Raw genomic sequence first — 25,631 nt, 5'->3', positions numbered from 1 at the left:
AGAAAAAGACGAGCAGGTATGGTTCTTGTTAGCCTCAGGAGGTGCTAGCAAACCACACGTGTCACTATTATTGTGCATAAGAGGCAAGTCTGTCCACAAGACAATCGGAATAAGTAAACCCGTAAAAACAAAGTTTTTCACTCTAAATCCTTTATATGCGTGGCGGCTTGAGTCCTCTCGTCCTCTGGCTTGAGATGGCTGCCACCTATGGGTCAGATGATTGTCTGCAGAATTAAACAATTGGTAATTAAATATAATATTTTTGTCCTATAAAGTGTACATTTTTGGAAAAAATTTTCACGAACATTAATTGTCACGCACAACGAGTCTGTGTGGAAAATGTCAACTCGATTGGATCATGGGAAGTGGGTTAAAAAACGACCGAAAGATTTACACGGTCGTAAGCAAGCACGCACGCAAGCGAACTTAATATAAAGGATTTAATAAAGACGCGCCGTGAATAAAATGACTACAGCTGACGTTACTCAATAAATGAATGACAACAGCTGACGTTACTCAATGAATCAATGAAGATTCGCTGCCGTGTTGCTGTGGGAACTAATTCACTCCCCCCCCCTCCTCCCCTTCTCGGTTAATAGCGAAGCCATTGGCGCCTTAATGTCGGTCGACGTAAACATCTAATAGGATTTTTTTAACGTAATGTTTACACAACTCAGTGTCATTAATTTATTCCAAGTAAACTCTGGACCTTTTTATTTTTGCCACGGGACTTGCTCCGTCCCACAGTGAGGCGCCATCCCCTGAGCAACATGGCGGAAGGAAGTGACGTTGCCCCCACGCGATTAATACAAAAAGGTTTATATATATTTTTTAAATATAGTTCATCGCAATACAGTTTCATTGCGAACGTCTAAAATTCGAATGATAACGTGAGATACGAATAAATGTTGTGATTTACAAAACTTATCGCTTCGTAATGTCAACACGGGCGGATGTGACGTCACGATCGCTGCCTGGAATTATTTCCCGCCTTTTTTTCGTAAACAGAAACAACGCAGACGCGGGCGACAGTCAAGTTGTGTGTGTCCGTGTCGATGTATGTCTGTCCCTCTGTCTTTCTGTATATCACCACATACCCTTGTGTCTGGTTAGCTTAGTCTGTGCCTCTCAATCTTTGTGTGGTGCTTTCTCGTGGTGTGCTTGTGTCTCGCTTTGTCTCTGTATATGCCCCCCTGTCTGTCACTGTCACTCTCTTTGACTGCGCGTCTGTCATTCTGCGTCTGTCACCCATTCAACCTGTATCTATGTTTCTGCGTCTCTCCCTGTGTATCTCACTCCTTCCATTCGACAATATCACTGTCTTGTCAGTCCCAATGTATCGGCCTATCTCTCTCCTCTTCTCCAAGCCTACGGCTGCATTCGAATTCTAGATTGTTTTGTTTTAATCACAAGAATATAATATAATACGCGTTTCCCCCACTCAGATAAGCTGGCCGGAAACAATGTCGGAAATTCCTAATTCATATTGCGGGAGCCGGTTGATACAAAGGAGACAGCCACTGTTGTCTTTACACAAAGTGGTTGCTGTATTCGAGATATATATTGACTTCGGGATGACGATGGTGGTTATAGTGTTGGATTGCATTCGCCTTAGACGCTGGGAGGGGATGTATCAACGGGGTGCAGTTTGTACGTAAAGGGAAAACGTGCGTGAAGTTATAATTCTGCCCTGTTGGTTATTCTGTGCATTATCTTCCCATTTGATTACTCCTGAGATCAACACAGCGCGTCCAAGTCGATGTTCAATTAAAGCCACTTCGTTGGAAGTGATTGAGCCCATAATTTTTCCTGTGCGGTTGATCAAATGTGTTTTTTTGCTCTTTAGAAAACATTTTTCATGAATCATTGTCCATGTGTTTCAGGCTAAGAGTTGGAAGGCAGGTTCACAATGGCATCACAAGAATTCACTGTGAGTGTACTGTCATGTCAAGTTGCCATCTACTGTGTAGTACGCGATGTCTTATGTATTGTATCATGCAAGGCCGTAGCCATGGAGTCAACATTGGGGGGGACCAAATCTTCCAGGGGGTCTGGGGGTCCCCGCCCCAGAAAAAAATATCTAAATTTGAAAAGAATTTCCTGCCTAAAATATTAAGAAATTCACTAACACATAGGATGGACTTTATTTATTTGTTACAATGTCTAATAGTGTATTGTATTGCATTGCTCTTTTTCTTTTTTTACCTTTTCTTGTTTCATTAAATGTAATGGCAGTGATTAGGGATTAATAATATACAACCATAACCACAATCATATAAACAGAAATCTATTTTATAGCAATACTGTATATCACGAGTGTCACGAGCTTATCAGTTATCTCTTTAGCGTTCCTTCACTCTCCAAGACCGCCTCCGTCACTGCCATCCTCAAAAGGGGCCCCTCTCACCCCGCTCATATTTGCCAAATTTCCAATCTCCTTCCTCTTCAAGGTGTTTGAGGTAATCTTTTCTCATTTCCACCTTACCCTCCACGACTTCCATCATCCTTTGCATTCAGGCGTTCGTACTGTACACTACTGAAACTTCTCTTATTATCTTTCCCCGTTATCTACCTCACTCACCCTTGCGGTAAGAATCATCCCTCCCTCCCTTCCCTGCATTCTCCCCCACTCCCCTCAAATACCCCTCTCCCTTCACTGCTATCCCTCCTCTACTCACCCCTTCATTGTAGCACTTTAGGTTTAATATTTTACCTCATTCCTTATGAGCTATTTTAACCCATTATTAAATAATACATGTAATAAATACTCAATTTTATCGCATGTAAACAGCTTTGAGATGCCCTGACGTGAAGGGAGCTCTTTAAAAACTAATAATGTAATTGTTTGCTTGTGTTGTGCCTATGCCACAGGTGCTCTACACTCATCAGAAGACCAAGAAAGCTAAGGCTTGGCAGGATGGCATCCTGAGAACCCATGGCAATGGCGGCAAGGTCACAGCCCCTCTACTCCTCTCCAAACTCCCCGAGCACCCCTTCTCAACACAGCCTGCAGCTCTTAAGTTGTTTGTGTGTCCGAGTGTGTCAGTCTACCATTGTGTGTGGATGTCAGTGTGTGTGACCTGCAGTGTGTGGGGAACGGTGATGTGTTGCTATGTGCGCTGTGCTACGAACCCGGCGACCCGAGACTGATTCTCGCTTACAGACAATACTAGTGATGGCTACCTGAACTGGTCCTGGGCCTCCCCTAGGTCGACTCATCCTCAAATGAGTACCTGGTACGGTGTGCTGGCCACATCATTCCCTCGTGTGCCATGCTGGCCTTCATAACAGCACTTGCCCCAACAGTCTGCTAAGGCTATATGGCAGATCTTTCACTTTGACCTACACTGTGGTGATTGAATACAGTATGGATGAGATGAAGCAGTATGGAAGACCAAGTCCTACACATGACGTTCACAGGAACAGTTGTGATATAAGAGTGATGAACCAGCAACTGATCACTGGCGAGCAAGTGACTGGAGGGAATCATGTATTTGTTAGTGTATGTATGTGTTATGCAATAGAACCACGTGGAGACGAATACTATACGGGCTATACTCTTTGGTTCTTTCGGTAAAGTCACGTAGGTATAAAATAAATTACGTGACTTTGCCGAAAGAACCAAAGAGTATGGATTCCTGCAGTCACGGAAGCTTCAAATCACTATAAGGGCTGTTGCCGTTTATTAAATCACTGTCACACTCGACATGCTACGCTCACACCAGTGTAGGTGCACTCTATCTCGGTCCTTTACCCCGGACACTGAATACTATTTGGGTCCTACTCTCGGCTATCCCCTTGGCTCTTCCATTCGTCTGCCTGGAGCGGGGGTTCAGCCAACACCTCTCAGCGACCAGGAAGGGAGAGACCCCCTGCAACCCATCCTTACCCTGGCTCCCCACGACGACCATGCCTTCGTCACGGGGTCCCCCTTAAGAACCCCTTGGGCGGCTCCTCCCCTCAGCTCGGATCCGCCTTTGTTCCCGAAGGTGCCCCTTACACCACCCGTGACGTTACGTCATCCTTGACTGTCAACCCGCTTGCGCCTTCTTCTCTACGCCCCCTCATTGGTTACTCACAATACTCCTCTACATATGTAAGGTATGTTTATTTATGTTACGTTTTGTATATTTATATATACTGTTTGTGTGTGTATATTTGTGTACTACAGGCGATTCTGTTAGATGACAAAGGTTTGCGTCTGGACTCGGTCTTCCTGAAGGGTCAGAAAGTAAGTGCATGTCTGAAATTTACAAAGTTATTATGATTGTAATTTGAGTCATGGAGGTGGGGGCAGGAGGGTGGGATTGCTGTTTTTACTCAAACCAACTGCCCCTTATTCTATACTTGCCAATTAACTATGTCATTTAAGTTATTTATAACATTTAAATGGTTATATACTTGTATATAAAAAAAAAAAACATTGTGTATGTGTTGTACCCCCTCCGCATGTTTTCCCATTACCTTTCCGTGAAATGTTTTATTCCCACACCTCGCTCGTGAATTTCACGAATAATTTACCGTAACAAAATTGTTACCTGAATCATGATTATGTGATCAGTGATGATTTTACAAATGATGTTGCTACTGATGATAGGCTAAATCTTGACTTAAAGCTTTCGGGACTACAGGAATTCATATTCTTTGGGTCTTTCGGTAAAGTCACGTAGATAGGTTGAAAGAAAATAACAAAAAAGAACAAAAATATGTGATCACACAACTCCCACCACCATCCTTCCCAGAAGAATTCGCTCATTAAAAAAAACTACACCATAGAGCTCGATGTATTTCCGACCATCATCACCTAGCCAGTGAACTGAAACATGTACACCAAGCTCTCAAGATGAATGGATATTCAGACTACACAATCCTTAAAGCTATCACCCCAACCGTTGGGAAAGAGCCATCTGAGGACCCAATCAAAACCATCACCTTGCCATACATAGCAGGGGTCACCAAAAATATCTCCAAAACCACGAGCAAACACAAGATCCAGGTTCGATTAACACAGTACATAAAATTCGTGATCTGATCCCATCTGTAAAAGATGTGATCACTGACATGCAATACCCCAGCGTCTACAAACTAAGCTGTGTCTGCGGCAGTAGTTGCATTGGGGAAACTAAGCTACATGTCTCAGACCGTGTTTATGAACATAAGGCAGATCTGCAACAAGGTAGGACCAATACCTCGGCCGTGGCTGATCATTGTTTTAATGTGGTGGGGTCATACGAAATATATCTCTCTAAGACGAAGGTACTTTGCAAACCCACTGGCTATCAACAAAGATTAGTTCATGAAGCCATCCACATATACAGACACAACTTCAATCGAGAAGATGGGTATAAGCTGAGCAATCATTGGAAGGACGTTATCAACCAGTTTGTCATAACTGGCTGTGATGTTCCCATCCTACCACCTGATGTTAGTTGTTGTTTTCGGCTCTCTGATTTTACATTAACAGCTCAAATTTGTCACACTAACAGCCACCTCGCTCGCCGAGCTTGACGTTGCTGCTCTGCAATCTTCCATCAACATGCTAATCTCTCACATTAACATAGCCACCTCCATGTCCTCGTCGTGGAGGCCGCTCTCTGATCTTACATTAACATGCTAATTTCTCACATTAACATCACTAGCCCCGCCCACTTCATTTATGACCCTTGGGCTACACCCGTTTAAAACCTTTAAAACGGTCTGCCTCAGCAGCTTTTCCTCTCCTTTTTCCTCCTGATGACGATCACTTGTGTTGTGATCAAAACGTCAGAGTTTTTTTTTGTAATTTTTAAAATTGTCTTTGTTCGTTTCAGGTCACCGTTGGTTTGGAGTTGGAAAGTGACCGCTTCCTCATAACAGTCGAGGAGTCGGCCAATCCTACAAATTTGTTAGTCAGTGCCACCCCTAAACCTACCAATCCAGAGCCGCCCAGACGTCCATGCCTTCCCAGCTTCAAGCGGAAACACACAACCGTAGGTTTTGTTGCAATCACAGTATGGTAAAATGCAGATTTATACAGCGTTTGGTATTGTATTGTCGAATATTGTTTCATCAGGCCATGTGGTGTTAACAGTTTTTCTGTGTGGCAGGGTAGCTTCCGGACTCCCCGCGAGGTGGAGGTGAAGGCAGAGAAGTCTTCAGCGCCGGCACTTGGGTTGTCCCTCCCAGGAAATGGAGACACCAAGGCCTCCTCGCTGCAGCAGGGACACAGTGCCGTCTGTCATCCAGACTACACCACACCCACGGAGAGTGGGCCTGGGAACACGGCGTTCCCAGCTCTGTGGGGCTCTCTGCCAGGCAGGGAAAGCACGACAGGAAAGATGCCCCCTCGTGCGACTGTACCATCAAATGAGGAGTACAGAGGGATTCCCAACAACATCAGTGGGAGGAGAGATGGTGTAATTGTGAGGGCGGTTCAGCCAGCGGATCTGGGCAGTGCCAAGGAGGGCATTGGAGTTCTATATGAGGACAGGATGGACAGGGATGCTGATCCTGACAGAAAAACATCTGAGTGCATTTTTGTGGTTGATTCAAATGGCCGTAGCACTGATGCAAAACGCACCAAAGCTCAAATTCTGGCACTGCTGATGCAAAGTGATGGTGGTGGTGGGGCTGGTGCTGGTCAATTGAACAATTCCCCATCTTCCCAGGAGAAACACGCTTTTTGGGATCAGCAGTTTGATCAGAATGGCTCAAAAATTGGGCATACCAATCGAAGCTCTTCTCAGGATAAAGAACAGCCCATCTTAAGCAATAAACAAGATTGTTTGGGCAAACTGCATTGCGAGAACGTTGAAAATGTGCAGCCTCACAGGGGTGAAGAGCCTTCCCTGATTGGCCAACAGCCTTCAGAAGACAAACTATGGCCTCACATGGGGATGGACTCTTGCAAACAGCATTCCCAGGCCATGCCACAGCCATACCAGCAACAGCAGCATTCTGATCAGTATAAACACTCTGACTGGAGCAATGCAGAGCCGTCGCAGGGCAGCGTACAACTTAACCCAGCTGAAGAGCCTTGTCTTGAAAAACTCAATCTGTACAAAGATAAGGAGACATACCAGAACAAAGTACAGCCCTTGAAAAGCAAAGTACAATCCCACGAAAGCCTACAGCCTAACCCAGACACACAGTCTGAATATTATGAACTACAGTCCTGTTTGGATGATGAGCTTCACACCATTGCGCAGTCATCCTCAGAGAGACAGCCACCTTTTTTGGACAAAATACAGCCTTATCCAGACATGCAGCCAGCGGTAGACAAACAGTTCCTCTGTGCTGAACTAAAGCTTCACCAGAACAAACAGCATTCCCCAGAAGAACAACATCCTACCTCCAAAATACAACCCAAAATAGACACACAACCTTATCAGGGTAAATTACAGTCCAATGTAGACCCACAGCTTCAGCAGGACACATTGCAGCCATTTCCAGTCTCAGTGGCATTGCAGAATACACTAGAGCCTCATCAGCAAACACAACAACAAAAGCCAACTCATCTAGATCCACAGTCTTCCCAGGACTCGGACTTGGTGCACAGGACGGTCCCAGCTGATGGCATAGTTTTTAGGAACGAGACTACAATACAAGACTCCCAGCCAATGGTGGACTTTGACGTGTTCTCCGCATTGGCAAGTGAGCTGGGGGCAGGCGACAGCCAGCCTGGCACATTCTCCGAAGACGCAAGTGTACAGTCAGCCCAGCCACTACCTGAGCAGCACCGTGCTGCTCAGTGGCCTGCAACACACAGTCCAGTCTCTGTAACTGAGTGTGTGGCTTCAGATGAGAGCTCTGCTGCTGCCAATGGGATTAGCACCCATGCAGTGCTCACTGACTTGTCTGGCCTTCTGAGTACGACCATGGAACCCTGCAATATTGAAGATGAGATGAAGTCTGCACACTACGTGCCGAGCAAGGGGCGCAGTGTGTGTGGTATAGGTGGAAGTGATGGTGGCGAAGATGACGGGATTGGTAGCAAGGGGGTCGATTATGTTTGCAACATGAAGGCTAGTAACTCCGATAGCATAATTTACAAAGACTGCTTTATCGACACAGCACCCATGAGTCCTATTGAGGTTTCCCAGAGGGGATGCAAGCCCATTGCTCTCCTACAGGCGACGGAAACCTATGCAAGCCAGAGCCAGACCTCTGTGGACACCATGGACATCTCACTAAGCTTGGAGGAGCAGGATGAACAAGTGGAGGAGGCGACGGAGGTGATGCATGGGGTTTGCATTCAAAGAGAGCGCCTTCCACGGTGGAGTTCTCCAAACTTCTCTGTGGCGGAGCCAGGGGCTGTGGGGCATAGCGGCTGTGTTGGGCAACAGGCGCACAGCTCACAGGGCAGTGTAACCACGTGGAGTGGTCGAGAATCCTGCCTGGATGTTGATAGGAGTAGACAATGGGAGCACGGAATTGAGAGTCCAGGCCGGGGCCTTGTAGCACAGAGTTCAGAGCGGCATGGTGCAGGGAAGAGTGGTTTTGGTGAGGAGAGAGAGGACAGTCAGGAAGGTGTCTTGGGGGAAACCTTGGCCGGGTTTGACAGTTGCGTTGTGGAATGCAGCCGATCAGGGAGGTGTGCTCCATTGGAACGCGATGCTCTAGGCTGGAAAATCGTCGAACGGAGCCCTGTGAGTGTTAGTGACATAGAGGACAAGTTTGAGGGAGGTGAGATTGAGCGCTCGAGGGGCAACATCCATCGTGAAAGTAGAGGAGAGGGTGGCATTAACCACTCTGTGTTCACGGGAGGAAGCAACCATGATGAGACGTTTAGAGACATTTGTTTTCCACACCCACCGGTAGTCAAAGGCAGGACTACACGTCAGCCTTGCTTGGAAGAAGAAACAATACACGAGTCGTATAATGTGCAGGGAGGTGCTCATAGTGAATCGTTTGTAGAGTGTGGCATTGTCGAGAAAGTGCTCACAGCAGGCAGCTGTTATTCTCTTCAGGAAGGAGTAATTCTGCAGGAAACATATAAAGATGTCAGCCTTTCACAGTCGACTGCTATGGAAAGAAGCATATGTGATCAAACATTTAAAGAAGAAAACGTGTCGTCAGTGATTCAGCATCAGACTCAGGCACAGTGCAATGCTTCACACGCAAGCTTTAAACAAGGAAACTTCTCATGTTCAACATTTGTAGGAGATAGCATTTCACATTCAGTGTTTATAGAAGGTGGCAATCTAAGCCAAACAAATACCAGAACTGGCACTCAGCATTTGCAGTATATTCAAGACAGTATTCCCTATCGAACAGTCACCGCAGGCAGCAGGCAGCCATGGACATTTAATGCAAGCAGTTGCCAGCATCTATTTATTAAAGGCAGCAATCATAACCCAGATTTTGGACGTTATGATCGTCGGAAGTTCGTGGAAGGCACTTGTGTGCACCCATTGTCTACTCAAGACAGCGGTCAGCATGAGGTGTTCACCAGCCATAATGCTGAAGACCTGGCGTGTATAGACATCAAGAGAGCAGGAGGAAAGGTCGAGGAGGAAAGGAAGGAGAGGGAAGAAGTGGAGAAAGCGGAGTAGAGGAAGGAGGTGGAAGAGTAGAGGGAGGAGGCAGAGGTAGAGGAGGAGGGCGAGTCCATGAAGGTAGTACAGTCAAGCAGAAGCAAGATCGAGACTGCTGGGAGAAGGCAGCACAAGGAGGCAGGATATCTCAACCCCCCCCTGCCACCAATGCTTTTGTGAGTGCTCGGGGCTGGGGACAGCCACATGGTAGCCAGGACAAGGTACAGCTACAAAGGGCTCCAGTGCCTCAACCTCAATTCATGTTCAGGGCTGCTGACTTGATTGAACAGAGTGCTATCTGTATCCTGGTTGAATTCTCTGTGCTCCTTGTTACAACTAAAGGCAGAAAATGTCGCTGCCGTTGACTGTAAATATAATGGTCATCTTTAATACTTACATATTTGTACAAATGTCTGAGGCTAATAGAATCGCACTATGTCACTTTTCAGATTGTCATGGTTCAGTGTTAATTTCAAAATCTTACAGAGCCAGACTCCAGTAACTTTAGGAAAAAGACTTTAGGATTCGTAGGACTTAGTGTTTGGTTTGGGTTTGTGTCTTGTTGACTCATATTTTTATACTTAGAGGTCGAGTGAGGCCAGTTTGCTACGCCTTCTAAGAAAGCACCTTGCGTACCAATAATGACCCTTTCACTTCCCACTTGTGTTCGATGTAACTCACCCTTAGAGTAACCATTATCTACTCACCCACACCCTTTCTAAAAAGTTATGCATTATCACAATAATTCAGGGTCCTGATTACATTTAAAAATGGATTCCTGTAGGGACTCTATAGGGACTGGTTAGACAATGTTGGTTTGATGGACACGACATTATGTTAGAATCAAACTGAGTCTCTCTCCCCGTGTCCCTCCCACTGCTCTTCGGGCTGCTGTGCCAGGTTTCCTCACTGCAGCACTTCCAGCCACAGCACGTGGTGACCAGCCAGGATGTGTTCCGTGACCCTGAGGGGCTCACACCGATGCACGTATTTGAGCATTTCACTCATCCCGAGTGTTTGTCTCCGAAAAAGAAGGCAGATCCTGCTCAATGCTTTATGGCTCAGAGGCAGCAGCAGGACATACTTGCAAGTGGCTCATCGGATTTTGAAATGTCACTGGATTTTGAAGCTTCCACATTACTACCTACACCATGCCCACCAATTGGGACACAATCCTCCCATGGGCCCTCTTACAAACCCAGCTCGATTCAGATCCGTGGCTCGGGGTTAAATTCGGGGAGCAGGGAGTCCCCTGAGACTGGGACTTGGCAGCCTACACCCCATGCGATAGACAGGAGTTTGGAAGGGCAAGAGGTTGTGGGTGGATCGGGCAGGAGGCAGCACCCAGGAGAGGGGGCAACAACACGGAGGCAACGGGGACAGGAGGAACCTGCGGGAAAAAGTGGCAGCAGCAGATGGGACAAGTATCACGACTCCTCCCTGGAGCATCTCATCGGAGCAGGGTGTGTATGTCCTTGTTGAATATCATCTACCTTTGGCATTCTTATATTCATTTTGGTCTTCTCCCAAACAATCTCCGCTCGATTGCCTACTTCAGCAAGCCATTCTCTCTACATCTTCCACATGTATGCTGATGATGTCTAACTTTACATTGCTGTCTCCACCATTGACTCCAAAGCCATGGAAGTGCCTTGGCACTTCATCCGATATAACATATGGGATGAGTTTAAACATCAGCTAAATTGAAAGATTTGCATCACTCTGGACTCAATGCCTAATACTCCTGGTCTCATTTTATTGGCTTCCTATCCATATGTGAATGTGGACAAAAATATCCTTGTCCTCACATTTAAATCCTCCATACCTCTGCAGCCCTCACTAACCCTGCATCCTCGCCTACTTCCTCTGCTCCTGAGATGTGCTGCTGCATCATTGTAGGCTACTATTTTTAGCCACTAAACCCCCACCGTCTAGAAATTCCTTGCCAGGAAACTTTGCCAGTCTCTACCCAAAATGTCCTTTTCAACCGTGCTTTCTGACCCTCTTAATTTATTTTACCTCCTCTCCTTGCTCAGTCTGTCACATTCCCTCCCATTTTCCTTTCACACCACAGCCAAAGCAGTCCTTAACTCTTATGTTTAATCTCGTGCAGAGAAGGCTGCTTTCAGTTTGAACCATCCATCAGTGACGGCCTCGCCATGGGTGATGGTGACGACGATGACGATGAAGATGGTGGTGATGGAGATGAGCTGGACTTTGAACTGGAGTTCAATGTCTCAGCGGAGCCTACCCCGGGCTTCAACGAGTACAGCGCTGAGAGCGGCGTTTTAGATTGGCCGTCACCGAGCAACCTGTCTCTACAACAACAGTGCTTTCCTAATGATGCTGTTGTCATGGTGAGTGGAAATGGACAACTGGGAGGGGTTGGGGTGGGGAGGAGAGAAAGGGGAAAGGGTTAATGATAGAAATCAGATGGGGGTGGAGTTAGACATATCCATTATTGATAATGTGACAGGCGGGGATATAGGTAGAGTTAGGTATGGGTTGAGGATTATAATTGTGGTTCTGAGGATATCTTCATAGGTATAGTTATGGATAGGGTTCACGGTAGTCTGTTAGACAGTTGTAAGGGTTAGAGGATAAGGGTAAGGATAGGGGTAAAATAGGAATAGAATTATCATTAGGGTTAAATAATAAGCATAATATACCTTGATTTGAAGCTTTCGTGACTGCAGGAATCTATACTCTTTGGTTCTTTCGGTAAAGTCACATAGGTATAAAATAAAATAAATCACGTCGTTTCGGGCGCAACACAAACATCTGTCATCAAGTGGTGAAAGCATGGTCTGCTGCTGAGGCAGACTGTTTTAATAGGTTTGAAATGGGTGTAGCCCAATGGTAATAAAGAAGTGGCCGGGGCTAGTGATGTTAATGGGAGAAATTAGCATGTAACTGTAAGATAGGAGGAGAGCGGCCTCCTCGACGAGGGCACGGAAGTGGCTATGTTAATGTGAGCGATTAGCATGAAATAACAGCTGACATAGGCAGGTAGGATGGAAACATCGCAGTCAGTTAAGACTTTACCTGGTTAATAACGTCCTTCCAGTGATTGCTCAGTTTGTACCCATCTCGGTTGAAGTTGTGTCTGTTTATATATCTGGATGGCTTCATGAACAAATCTCTGAAGGTAGCCGGTAGGTTTGCAGAGTACCTCCGTCTTGGAAAAATCAATTTCGTGTGAGCCCACTGCGTTAAAACAATGATCAGAATTTGCAGAGGTATTGGCCCTACCGTGTTTCAGATCTGCCTTGTGTTTGCGAACGCAAACACAAGGCAGATCACCAGGGTATTGAATGTCAGGAATCACATCCTTTACAGATGGGATTAAATCACGGATTTTGTGTACTGTGTTGTAACTAACCTGGATCCTGTGTTTGTTTAATATTTTGGAAATCTTTTTGGTAACGCCTGCTATGTATGGCAAAGTGATGGTTTTGCTTGGATCCTGGGGGAGACAACCTTTTTAAAAGCCACCAAAAATCATAATCCAATCTTGTAAAGCACAATCCATTGCTAGAGTACTGACTGCAGTGCAGTACTAACATAAGACTGGCACATGACGTATCTGCTTTGCATGGAGATACAGCTAACCACAAGTCAGCGCTGTCAGAACTGCAATTCTTAATTTGTAAAAAAAAAAATTCTTCCAGTTTTTCTGGGTCCCCTCCCCAGAAAACCCCTATTATATGCAGGACTAGATTTAACAACACACAACGGTTTGCTCAGAAACAACAAAAATGCATGACTCCCATCATGCCTTTATATATGTGTCATGCAACCACCACAATTGGCCACCATGATGAATTGAGCAGGAAATCATTTTGGCTTGACTTTTAACAGTCTTAATTGTATGAATATGTATGTATGTAGAACTTTTTCGCACCATGCATAGCCACCGTGCTAGTCGTAGGTGCGGGAGAATTTGATATTGGATATCTATATATAAAAGGGAAATTTGTGAATATGTGTGTCTGTTCGAAATGTTTAGCATACTTCCCAACATGCAACAAACTTGAAATTTGGCATGTGGGTAGCTTCCAGACTGTACACAATGCAAAAAGTAGAAAATAGACTTTTGTATTTTGGGGGGAGGGGGCGCAATAATGGATATATTTTGCACGACAAGTGAGCGGTGACGTCACATCTGTGATGTCACCCACATGCGGCAGCGTTACGCAGTGTGCCTGCAGATGTCACGCATCCCACCCTCCGCGAAGGCCGTGTATTAATCCAAGACAAGAATCCAAGTCTCGGGCGAAGCCGGGTAGTAAAGCTAGTTGTGTTATTATTGGGTAATATTGTAATTTATAACTTATGTTACAGATTGTCAAGATGTAGCTGGGCAAGCCTTACTAACAAGTCCCAGTGATAACGATAATCCGTGTGTCATGTCCACAGGAGGAGCGGCGAAGCTGCACTCTCATTGACCCATCTCCGGCTGAGCGCAGAGCGCTGATTGGCCGCCGCCTGGGGTCCTCACTGGCCCGGTCACGGCCATCTGTGGTGGTGTGTGGCAGCCGCCCTATAGGGTCTGGGGTCCTCACACGTTGTCCGGAGTCCAGCGGGCAGGTGTGGAGACACCCATGGGCAAAGTGGATGGGGCCAGAAAGCTACAAAAGATAGAGATCCTGTTTTAAACTCCTGGCTCTGGGCGTGTTTTTAGGGGAATCATAATAGCTGCATCTGGTGCGTAATGGCTGCATCGGCCGTGTCAGCTTCCTAATGTCTGTGTTTTTGTGCTCCACAATCCCAGGGATTTGGGTTCAATTACCAACCATGGATAACATCAGCGTCAAGTGGTATATTGGAACCTGTCCTAAGCCTTTCTTAGGTTGACTCCGCTTTAAATGACTAACTGCTGCGGTTTGTCAACATCTATGGGAAGACAGACAACTATGCATGGTATTGACCACACCACCCCATTATGTGCTATTGGCTTAATTTGTGCTCACTAGCAACGTGTTTGTTAGGTGAACTTGGACTTACTAGTTACCAGTGGTGCTAACTTGGGGCTCTGGCGGAGACTCATGAAACACGCTACTTGGCAGTTATAGGCAGTCGACCTCCAACAACGATGGGAGGCAAAGGAGCCGATGCTCACCTTCCTGGGCAGAGCACCGGGTGGCTAAAGCACAGCAAGTTGTTACAATGGGGAGCAAAAGTGGTGCATCTTTCAGTCATCTCAGTTATATCCATAACACCTGGGTCTATGATGTGACCTGCCAGCAAGCCTTCAACACTTCACATGGCTTCTAAGTGCACATAGTCTGACACAAACGCTATGGAAATGTCACGCCACTTGGTGGCGAATGGCAACTTTTTTTGTATGTGGACACAGGCCGTGCGCTTATCAGAGCTGCGTTTTCCATCCATGGAGAGTGTCCTGAGGCAGCCGACTCTCAAACGAAAGATCATCATTCCTGTGTCTTTCTCCAGCCCTGCTGCGTACAAAGACACCCTCTCGTCTGCCATCATAGGTAGACAATTCACCGCACGTACTAAAATTCCCTGCCCAGCTATGCACACACATTCATTATCCAGCCTCAGCCTCATGTACACACTCACACTTCACTATCCAGTCTCACCTATATATGCAGGGAGAGGCGATCTTTCTCTCTTGCGAATTAGTATAAATATGTTTAACGTATGGCCCTATATGAAAAGCTTTAAATTTCTGAAACCCCATCCCTTTTTGGAAAGTTTATAGATCTGTCTCTGTGAGTCCCGGTCGCATAGATCCACATACACAATCATCTCACTTATCATAATCATTGCAATCATAACAATCATGACGGCCAGCAGTGGACTGAATTGGTATACATGCAGAACGTTTCTTGTGGATAAAATTGTATACATGCACAAAGTATATATGCACAAAGCTTTAGTGGAGAAAGTTGCACCATGTAATGTGCTAAAACTGCACGTAATCGGTAAGCAGTAATGGGTTACGAGAGGCTGCTTTTCAGAATGCCCCTGCGGGCACCGTGTCCCCACAGAACATCTCAATTTGATTCTGCATGACACGGCCTCTCGCCTTCACCGCAAGAAGATAGGGGGCCTGGGCAGTCGCGGAAGGCACGTGTCTCTGTATAGAAACTGTCGACTCTTCCGCCGGTGAGTGAGTTCCCAGATGAGGATGGTTGCATCTTCATTCAAATTTTTCAAATCCACCACTTTTCTAAGATTTAGGTTTTCATAGCCAATATTTGTATTTATAATTTATTTTTGGATTAGCATACTGTGCTTCGAACCCAGCGTCCCATGTTAAATTTTCACTCACGGCCAACATGATTGTCGAATATCTGACTGGTGGCTTAACTTAAAAATGTATTATAAACATTTTTATAATAAACTTTAAATGATGATGAAACCTATTACAACAGGACTGCGTGCAGGCTGGAACAATTATAAATAACATAAAGGTGTGCACAAGCAACAGGAAGGCATGACTCCCATCATGCCTTGCATATATGTCATTTGAGCACCATATTGCATGCACAATGCTCTCAGTCTTGTCTAAGCCATCAACTAGGGAGAGCTGAACATGTCGTATTTCAAGTCTTCTTGATAATTGGTTCTTTACCCTTCTATCTGGCAACAAAACTGACACCTTTTTGCAAGGAGTCATGTTTGCATAGACCGCAATACCTGCCAAAAGGCGTCATCTGGTCCAACCCATATGAGACTAGGCTCGAAGGAAAGCTGTCTCGGGTGTGGACCAATCAACTTCAAGGACAGTGCACATTATCAGAGTTATGTTCTTTTGTTTGTATTATGACTGCAGGTATTGCGGTCTATGCAAACATGACTCCTTGCAAAAAGGTGTCAGTTTTGTTGCCAGATAGAAGGGTAAAGAACCAATTATCATATTTTTACTGGCAAATGAGGTCCCCATAGTGTAAGTTTTCTTGAGTTGGTGGGCAAAACTGTTACTGCTTCTACTGCTGCTAATAAGAATGTTTATGCTGCTGATGATGATCATGATTCTGCTAATTATTTTGATAATGACGGTGATTATGATGATAACGATAATTGTAATGATAATGGTGATTATTTTAATCCACACAGGAGTGTATCGGAAGGCTTTGGGGGTCGGACCCTGGTTCAGCGATTCCGAAAAAAAAAATTCGTGACAGAAGAGATGAATTCCGGAATTAAGAGGAAACTCTTTCTGCTGCTCAACCGCAAGGATAATCACAGCAGCTACAGCAAGGGTATGTGAGTTTCTATGAATTACTTTGTGTGTGTGGAGAGCAATTTTGTAGTGGTTTAACACACTGCACTATTAACCCGGCGATTCGCTTTTGACAGTGACATAATTAAATCGGTCCTAGACCTCAGCAATAAATGAGTATTTGGTGCAGTTTGTAAACATCAGCAATGGGGAAATAAATGCAGCCTGGCGTGGTGCTAGCCACACCACCCGACCGTGTACATATTGGCCTTCATGAGTGGCTGTTTGCGTAGCTTCGTGTGACTGTATCTGTGGCTGTTTGTACGTGTGCTTTAGATGACATCTGGGTAATTTCCACGGATGCTGGGTTCCCTCCTGCCAACGTCATGGTAGTGTGCAGTGTGTTCTACGGCCCGTCAGCCTCAGGCGAGCTGGAGGTGTCCCCCTTGAGGGAACACACGTCAAGCACGTGGCCACAGAACGGTACCCACACAGTGACATCGAGACACGAAACTCACAGTAGCATAGATAAAGCACGAAGAGTGACACATTGGCATAAAGACACAGTGTTTTAGGGAAACAATACTCACAATGACAGAGACACGACACTCACACTGTGCATGCATGCATGTCTTGTGTGCGTGTGTGTAGCGACTGTGCATGCGATTCACGTGTGCAACGCCAGCTGGGAGCTCAGCTGCCTGCGGAACATCCGCGAAAACGTGGAGGTGTCCACCTTGCCCATCCTGCCTCTGATGCTTAGCCTGTGCGTGTACACAAACACTGGCACGGACATATGCGACTGTTGAAAACAGCTGGGTTCTCGTGGCTCGGTGGTCGAGCGAGCAGCTCGCAATTGAAGGTTGCGAGTTTCAATCCTGATTGGGGGTTGACTCAGCGGATCATTCTTCCCTCTGGGGTAGATAAAATAACTAGCACAACTTATGCCGTGCCCCCCAGTCCCCAGCTGCTCTGGATCCACAATCCATGACATTGGTTGTGAAGTTGAAACTAAAAGGGTTTGCTAAGAATCACTGATTGACTTCGGGAGGCCTTAATACAGCATGTGGGTGATGATGATGACAATGATGATGATTACGACGATGATTAAGGTGATGATGGTATTGATTACGTTTATGACCACGGTCATGATGACAACGATGATTATGATTACGATCACGACAATGATGATGATGACAACAATTATGATTATGATGACGACGATGATGACAATTATTACAATGAGGTTCGAGAAACGTTCCGGGGGGTAGAGGGTGGTCCTGAAAGTTCTATTTCTTTGAATAGGGCCCAACATTATATGTATTTTATCTGGTAAATGTCAACAAATAAAAATGTTCGAGGGAGTAATCATCACCCCCCCTCCCCTTTGGATCCAACACTGATCGCGATGATGACAATGTTGACGATGATTATGGTCATTACGACAACGATTATGATGATGTTCAACTGCAATGATACCCTGCCCCGCTTCCCACTCAGTGAGGGCTCACAGGAACGGAGCGTGAAATCTCGCCGAACTGGCTTCCGTCCCCCGCTCGCCCTGGCTCCGCCTGTGCATGGCAGTTGGGTCGACCCGGCCCAGACATGGCCCAGGGAACTGGCGGAGCGAACCATTGCGGAGCGGGGGCTCAACGGGGAGCAGGGTGACGTGCTGAGGAGAGTGGCCCACATGATACAAGCTGGGGCTGAGACGGCCGGGGTCACAATAGTGCAAGGTAGGAGTGGCTTTGATAATGCTAATGATGATAATTGTGACCATGAAGACAACTGAAATGACGATCGGTGTGATGGTCAGATGGCTCAGTGGTAGAGCGATCAGAAAGATTGCATGTACAATTCTGGTTGGGGGTTAACTCAGCACATCATTCTTATGGGTTGATAAAATGAGTACAGGCATACCTCTATAGCACTCAGGACGCCTTGGTAAACAGAACGCTATATGAAATAGCACTATAGGAGGTCGTTATAACATGGTCCCTATGCAGATTTATTATTGACAGCGCAATTTTTTTACTTATGAGCTTTATATGAGGGCTTCATTGGGGTATCGGCCATCGCCTTAATAATTCTACTGTACACATGATAAATGTATTAACCCCACCATAAGAACGTAGAATTCCCATAAATTGTACAGGGCTATAAACATGAGATGAGCACCACATCAATGCTCACATTCTGGGAGTTTCTTCAATTCAGTTCCTCAAGAAACTTACAGTATATGCAGTGAAAGTTGGACATCATGCCAAACTACACGTGGTACAACCCAAAACACATTGGAAAGACGTTATGGTGATAATATCAGAATATTGGATGTTAGGCTATTGCGTCCTGGTGTCACCATCAAAATCTTCAAAAATGGAAAATTACTTACAAATTATTTCAGTGGGATTACTGTTGACATAGCAACATCTAGTGGTAGATTAAGCCTATTTGCAGGCATGTGCTGAGTCATCTGGTCCCCCTGAGGAACAGCTGCAATTGGAGGTCTTTTTATAATGGTTGAGATAAGATGTGGTTCATCTTCTTGGTTATTTCGGTAAAGTCACGTAGAAGGGAAGTAATAAAATAATAAAAATAAAACATAATAAAATAATTCTCACGACGTTTCGGCCACAACGCAAGCAGCCGTCCTCAGGTGAAGAACATGTCTGTCGATAAGACAGAGTCTAAATGACACGTCTTAGGCTTGGAGTGTCTATTTAAGCTGTGAGGGAGGAGGAAGAGAGCCTTGACAAAAGAATTTGCATTTGAAGAGGAATTTAGCATATTTATGGGAAATGCAGGAATGCGAATAGTGCTAATTGTGAAATGCGTGGGAGGTGGGCGGGGGGTTTTCAAAGTCATTATGCCCATGCATTATGCAGGATTAGCAGCATCAAAGGGAGGGGGCAGGGGCAGCACCAACAAAGGGAAGGAATGTGAATAGTATGCAGCTGCAGCAACCAAACAACCACGTAAAAAAACTAAAGTATAAGCTTCATAGTATCATCAGTATACTAAATATACTCTCCAATAAGCTGAGCTACTAACAGTAAGTAATACATTACAATTCTATGTCGCAAAAAATATAATATGCTTCCAGCTAAACTTTTTTCCCTTACATCAAACAGGTCTGCCCCATACTATATGCTGTGATATGCATTTTGAGATGCTGAGGCATTTATTAAAGCGCCCTATACATGTGTAGTGAGTCCAACTGAGTCGCAGACGTCTTGGGAGCAACACTATTTATTACATGAACACGAACACAACATAACGTAAACTACACTCGGGTGTTGAACGCCCATCTAACCATGCTACGGCAGAACTAGACACGGTTCCGTTATCCCGGTCCGGACCACAAGCTGGGTCCTGGACCGCGTGGTTAGAGGCTTCTTCAACCCGATGTGGAGCTTCACTTCAACAGACACGAAGAATCCTGGGCCCCTAACGGGCCCCCGTTATATCGGCCCGGGCTGGGGCTGGCTCCACCTCTCGCCCCGCCCACCTTCTAGATCTCTTGAGCTCTTTCCCGAAGGCTCCCGAGATCTCTTTTATACCACGTGACCACCCAGCGGCTCCCGTCCACCGGTGGCCCCCCTCCAATATCATCCGGTCACGTGTCGACAGGTCAATCAGCATATCATGCCCCAACGTAACCCTGCTGGCTGACACCCTCTCTTGCTCCCTCACCGGGAGCCCGCACCTCACACTGCACACGGTGTCCCCGCGCTAACCAGCGCTCACCCAAGCCCTGCTAGGGCTGGAACTACGCCCAGTAACCGGGCTAGACATAATGACAAAACAACATCCTCTGTGGCTTCGCAAACCCGACAACACACAGTGATCTTCCCAGTCACTACACATGCAAAGACTTTTGTAATATTTATGATGCTGTTGATGATGATGCGCAGGTGTGTTCGGGGCTGGAAAGAGCTTCATGCTGTCCTGCATTGTCATGTACCTGATCGGAGTCCTCCGGAGAGTGAAGCACGAGGCCGGAACCAAGAGGACTCCTCTCAGGGTCCTCATCTCAGCCGCCACCAATGTAGCAGTGGATCGTGTCCTGCTGGGGTCTCATTCACACACCACTTACACAGTAGATACTACATACACACAATACCATAATATATACCACATATACAAGACCAATTTGACCTTTACGATACAATGTTATACCATATATATTACTTTTCAGCAATTATCTTTGTCAAAGTCCATATTTCTGACCCATATGTCATAGCAGGTAGTATATTCAATATTTCATCTTTAGGCACATTGCTATGACATAAGAGTATGGATTTTATCTCCACTGGCTCGGGATGCCAATGGAGTCAGGCTGAATTTGTTTTTACCCCTTATTATGCCAGTGTTTATTATTTGGTTAAGGTTCCCATGTAAATGAGACTATTCGTTCTCTCCAAAGGCTGCTAGATCTCGGCTTTGAAGAGTTTGTCCGTGTTGGGAGCATCAAGAAGATCGCCAAGCCCATCCTGCCCTTCAGGTGCATGTGCTTGAGTTGTCTGTGTGTTAGGGGGTTAAAGGCAAAAGGTTGTGGGGCAGTTGAGTGGTTAGTGCACTGCACTACGAATCTGACGAGCCAAGTTTGATTCACGCTCACGACCAACATTGGTCACGAATATCTGAACTGGTCCTGGGCCTCCCCAAGGTTAACTTGGCCTTAAATAAGTACCTTGTGCAGTATGTAAACTTTGATTTAAAGCTTTCGTGACTGCAGGGATTCATCTTCTTGGTTCTTTCGCAAGCAGCCGTCCTGACGGCTGCTTGCGTTGTGGCCGAAACGTCGTGAGAATAATTTTATTATGTTTTATTTTTATTATTTTATTACTTCCCTTCTACGTGACTTTACCGAAAGAACCAAGAAGACAGTATGTAAACCTCACAACTGGCGAGTCGAGGGTGGCCTTGTGTGCCATGTTGGCTTTAATATGTGCTCACAGCACTTACCCAAACAATCTGTTAAGGTGCGGGGGATCTTTGTTAGGGGGTTGTGTTTTTAAGTTTATATTAACATTGATGTGTATCTAAGTTAACAAATGTGTGTATAATGTGTGTTTGTAAAGTCGCCCTGTGTATGCAGATATGACAGTGCCAATTGTTGCCATTTGCTTCTGTATTTGTGTGTCAGTTTCTATATACATATATCAGTTTGTGTGTGAGTCTGTGTATTTGTGCTTCTATTTTTGTATAGCTCTTGTGTGTTTCTGTCCATCTCATGTTTGTCGCCATCTCGGTCATGGTGTGTTTCTCCATCTGTCAATAACTATCTGTTCATGTGTCTGTACATTTTCTCCATTTCATACTCCCTATCACTCCTTATCTCTACATGTATCCCTCTGTCTGCACATCTCTTGTCTCTCACTTCACCTCACCCTGTCTCTCCCTGGGTCATCATGGCTCCATTATCTTAATATCTCCCTATCTCTGTCTCTCCCCATCTCTTCATATTTCCCCATCTCTCCCTGTCTCTCTCTCTCTCTCTCCCTGCATTAATTGTGATCATCACTGCCTATCTCTCCCTGTGTCCTCTGACTTACCCCCTCTCCATTTGCTTCCTGTCTGGTTCCCAGCCTGCATGCTGGCTCGGGTAATGATAGTGACCAGCTGAGGGAGCTACAGTCCTTGCTAAAAGAGCAGCTCTCCCCGGCCGAGCGAGTGTTTGTCAAGCACAGCATCGAGACGCACAAGCTGGGACGCAACCGCAATCTGCTGAAGGAGGTGGAGTCCAGACACCCACACATCACTGAAGTGTTTCTGTCTCTCCCTGTGTCTTTATTCACCTATGGCCAAATCAACCGAAATGCAGCCGATTTCGTCAGATCTTGGAAGCTAACCAGTGTTGAGCCTGGTTATTACTTGTGATGAGAAAATACCTTTTCTTGGCCCAATTTTGTTTTTGTTCATCCAAAAGTTAGAAACACATCTCTATTGCCAATAATATCATCATATGGCCTTGTAATTACCAGCACACTGTTCCATCAGAGTGGGTACAGGCACGAACATCTAGTAGACTGTAAAGTGCTGAAACAACGGATGTATGAATGTGGGTCCATGTCCTTGACACCTCGACCTCCCGTGGAGCTGATCTGCCAACTTCCCGTCAGCTTGTCATCTCGAATATGCACCAGCCATTCTTCCACTGGCAGTGATGGGCATATGCCTAGGACCCCATTCAAACCTACAATATCTTGGTGTTGAGTCGCTCTTAAAAGTTGCTAGCAATAATTTGACCATTGCTTGTAGCTTGGCTTGGCATCATCACTCCTTCCTCCTGATGCCAAGGGGAAATGGGTGAAGATCAGAACTGTTATGGATATATTGGGTACACAGTTCAGAACTCCCTAGAAACCCTGTCTGACAGAAGAGATGTTTCAGCTAGCTGAGACCAAGCAGCAGGCCCACTCACCATCTACAACATCCCACGTCGGAGAATGAAGAGGCTTACTGTAGCCTCTGAACCTAATACTCCAGACCCCCACCCTCAAAAATTATTTAACACCATGCCGTAACAAATAGCTGGGGAGAACACTCCTTTTAATGTGTCTATCCCTATTTATATGTTGGTATGTGTATCTGTATGTGCGCATGTTTGTCTTTGTCTCTGTGTGCATGTCAGGTGAGTGTAGTTGGCGCCACCTGTGCTTCCTGCCCATTCCCCAGCATGAGTGGTCTATGCTTCCCATTCGTCATTCTCGATGAGTGCAGCCAGATCACCGAGCCCATGTCCCTGCTGCCCATAGCACGGTGAACGCAGCCTACACACATACACACACAGATACATAGATACACAGATACAGACAAATACAGACACAAGCACAGATTAACATAGACTAGTGCCAGCAGTGTTAAGATCATCCTCTGCGGAGGAATCTTTCGAAGGAAACTACTAGTTGGAAGCAGTCATCCTCCAACACCAGCAGAAAGCGAATGAGCACTGCTCACATGCAGCTAAAAAACAGCAAGATGGCACAGTGGGTAAAACAGGTGCTGCATCTGGCGGTCATCTCAGTTGTTTAACCCGTATCAGCTGGTTCTGTCCCATGACCTACCAGTGAGCCTTCTACACTTCACTTGAAGGTCTAAAAGTGCACCTAGCCTGGCACAAGTGCTGGGGTGACGTCAACACCACTTAGCAGCAAATGACAGCTGTTGTGTCTGTGTGCGAGTGCTGCAGGTTTGGTTGTGAGCGTCTCCTCCTGGTGGGCGACCCGCGGCAGCTGCCCCCCACGGTGCAGGGCTCTGAGCCGGAGCACGAGTCTGGCCTGGAGCAGACGCTATTCACTCGCCTCAAACACATGGTGACTCCTGCGTGTGTTTGAATGTGCATAGGTGGCTGCGTGTAAATGAGTGTGTAAAGGAGTCTGAGTGTATATGTATGAATGTAGAGGTATGTATATATGCGTGCGTGTAAATGTGTACTCTCTTTTTAGCTGCAGTACACACTCAAACAAGGTGGCACAGTGGAGAACATAGTCGGTGCATCTGCCAATTACAACTCGCAACGAACTTGTCCCAACAATATGCGCAGGTTACACAGCAGATCTTTGTACTTGTCATCTTGGGTACGTACTTAGCTTTCAAGAGATTATCTTAAGGTGCTCGATGATGTGCTCATACCGATGATGCTGTTTGCAAGATCGTATCCCAACTTAAGCACTGTCTCGGTCCTCCAGGGACACCCCCTCGTGCAGCTCAGGACACAGTACCGCTGCCACCCGCACATCAGCCTGCTTGCCGCAAGCCTCTTCTACCAGGGGGAGCTCCGTGATGGCGTCGGGGTTGCCGAGCGGCCCAGTGCGGCTCCATGGCTCCCCACTCTCGCATTTCTCGATGTGCCGGGGCAGGAGAAGGTGAGAAGGAGGAGTCGGGTGACGGAGGAGTGAGGAGAGGCAGTATGAATGCGGCATAATGTGGTAAGCAAGGAGTGGGTAGGAATATGATGGTGAGTGAGAAGAGGGATTAGGGTAAAAGGAAGGAGGAGAGAGAAATGCAGGAGGAAAGTATATGTGGAAAGTATGCAATGGACAGAGGAAATAGGAGGAGGGAGTGAGGAGGGGTAGAGTTATGAACTAGGAAGAGGGAACACAGTGATGCACTCCACTCTTTCCCTGGGCTCTCCATGCTGGCAGGTGGACACATGTGGGAGCTACTACAACAAAGCGGAGGTTGACGCTGCTGTCAAGTTGGTTGACGCCCTGGTTGAGAGCCGGGTAGAGCCTGAGGATATTGCTGTCATCACTCTCTACCGCGCCCAGGCGGCCAGGGTAGGGCAACCGCCCACCACATCCACACCTCCCACAAACACCCACGTGACCGTGCCATGGCTGCCCAGTGCTGTACTCAAGAGCCCTCGTCTCACATTTGAAATGCGGCAATCATTGCCCTTCAGTATCATCTCTGTTTTTCTGAGATAGGTAATGTATTTGCCACTGCGTGAAAAGTCAACATCAAAACTATCATCACTTTTTATACTCACAATTGGAGAAGAATGTTTTCAGATTGTCCATAAAGATAATCATGACGTGTTCAACAGCACGCATTTCTTTAAAAGATCTGCCCTTGAGGATTATATGTCCCTGTCCCTAACACCATTATAAGCATAAAGATCATCACTACCACCATGGTCACTATTACCACGTTACTATACTCATAATTATCCACATGGTCATAAATGACACCACCTCCAACTCCACCACTACCATCAACATCACCACCTCCACTATAACCTCCACCGCCTAACTACCACTTGTTACTACCACCATCATCACCACGAAATATAACCACGACCACCACCTTCACTATTTTCACCAGCATAATCATCACCACTTCCATTATAACCATCACAACTCCCACTTTTCGCCACCTCCACTATTACCATCATCATAATGATCACCACTTCC

General features: G+C 46.1%; 1 protein-coding gene across 3 annotated transcripts in view; it reads left to right on the top strand.

Moving 5' to 3' along the window:
- The first annotated feature begins 986 nt into the window (after window positions 1-986).
- Window positions 987-25,631, top strand: part of ZGRF1 (zinc finger GRF-type containing 1) — a 28,424-nt gene continuing 3,779 nt past the window's right edge. The window contains exons 1-22 of one of the 3 annotated variants that reach the window (XM_061555388.1): window positions 987-1,057; window positions 1,884-1,930; window positions 2,872-2,952; window positions 4,172-4,231; window positions 5,811-5,969; window positions 6,087-8,213; window positions 10,416-10,978; window positions 11,629-11,872; window positions 13,935-14,105; window positions 14,875-15,013; window positions 15,533-15,650; window positions 16,605-16,750; window positions 17,047-17,193; window positions 17,362-17,476; window positions 18,211-18,446; window positions 20,625-20,784; window positions 21,137-21,214; window positions 22,302-22,449; window positions 23,348-23,475; window positions 23,906-24,029; window positions 24,405-24,581; window positions 24,861-24,995. In XM_061555388.1, the coding sequence (XP_061411372.1) occupies window positions 1,910-1,930; window positions 2,872-2,952; window positions 4,172-4,231; window positions 5,811-5,969; window positions 6,087-8,213; window positions 10,416-10,978; window positions 11,629-11,872; window positions 13,935-14,105; window positions 14,875-15,013; window positions 15,533-15,650; window positions 16,605-16,750; window positions 17,047-17,193; window positions 17,362-17,476; window positions 18,211-18,446; window positions 20,625-20,784; window positions 21,137-21,214; window positions 22,302-22,449; window positions 23,348-23,475; window positions 23,906-24,029; window positions 24,405-24,581; window positions 24,861-24,995 (5,277 nt within the window). In that variant the 5' untranslated portion in view covers window positions 987-1,057; window positions 1,884-1,909. Of the gene's footprint in view, window positions 1,058-1,883; window positions 1,931-2,871; window positions 2,953-4,171; window positions 4,232-5,810; window positions 5,970-6,086; window positions 8,214-10,415; window positions 10,979-11,628; window positions 11,873-13,934; window positions 14,106-14,874; window positions 15,014-15,532; window positions 15,651-16,604; window positions 16,751-17,046; window positions 17,194-17,361; window positions 17,477-18,210; window positions 18,447-20,624; window positions 20,785-21,136; window positions 21,215-22,301; window positions 22,450-23,347; window positions 23,476-23,905; window positions 24,030-24,404; window positions 24,582-24,860; window positions 24,996-25,631 lie in introns of those variants that run through there. The other 2 variants (XM_061555389.1, XR_009755401.1) reach the window with 2 other exon arrangements.

The sequence above is a fragment of the Lethenteron reissneri genome, chromosome 21 (assembly GCF_015708825.2).
Source record: "Lethenteron reissneri isolate LAM-NWPU_2019-01 chromosome 21, ASM1570882v1, whole genome shotgun sequence".
Lineage (NCBI taxonomy): Eukaryota > Metazoa > Chordata > Hyperoartia > Petromyzontiformes > Petromyzontidae > Lethenteron > Lethenteron reissneri.
This window is presented reverse-complemented; position numbering and strand designations above follow the sequence as displayed.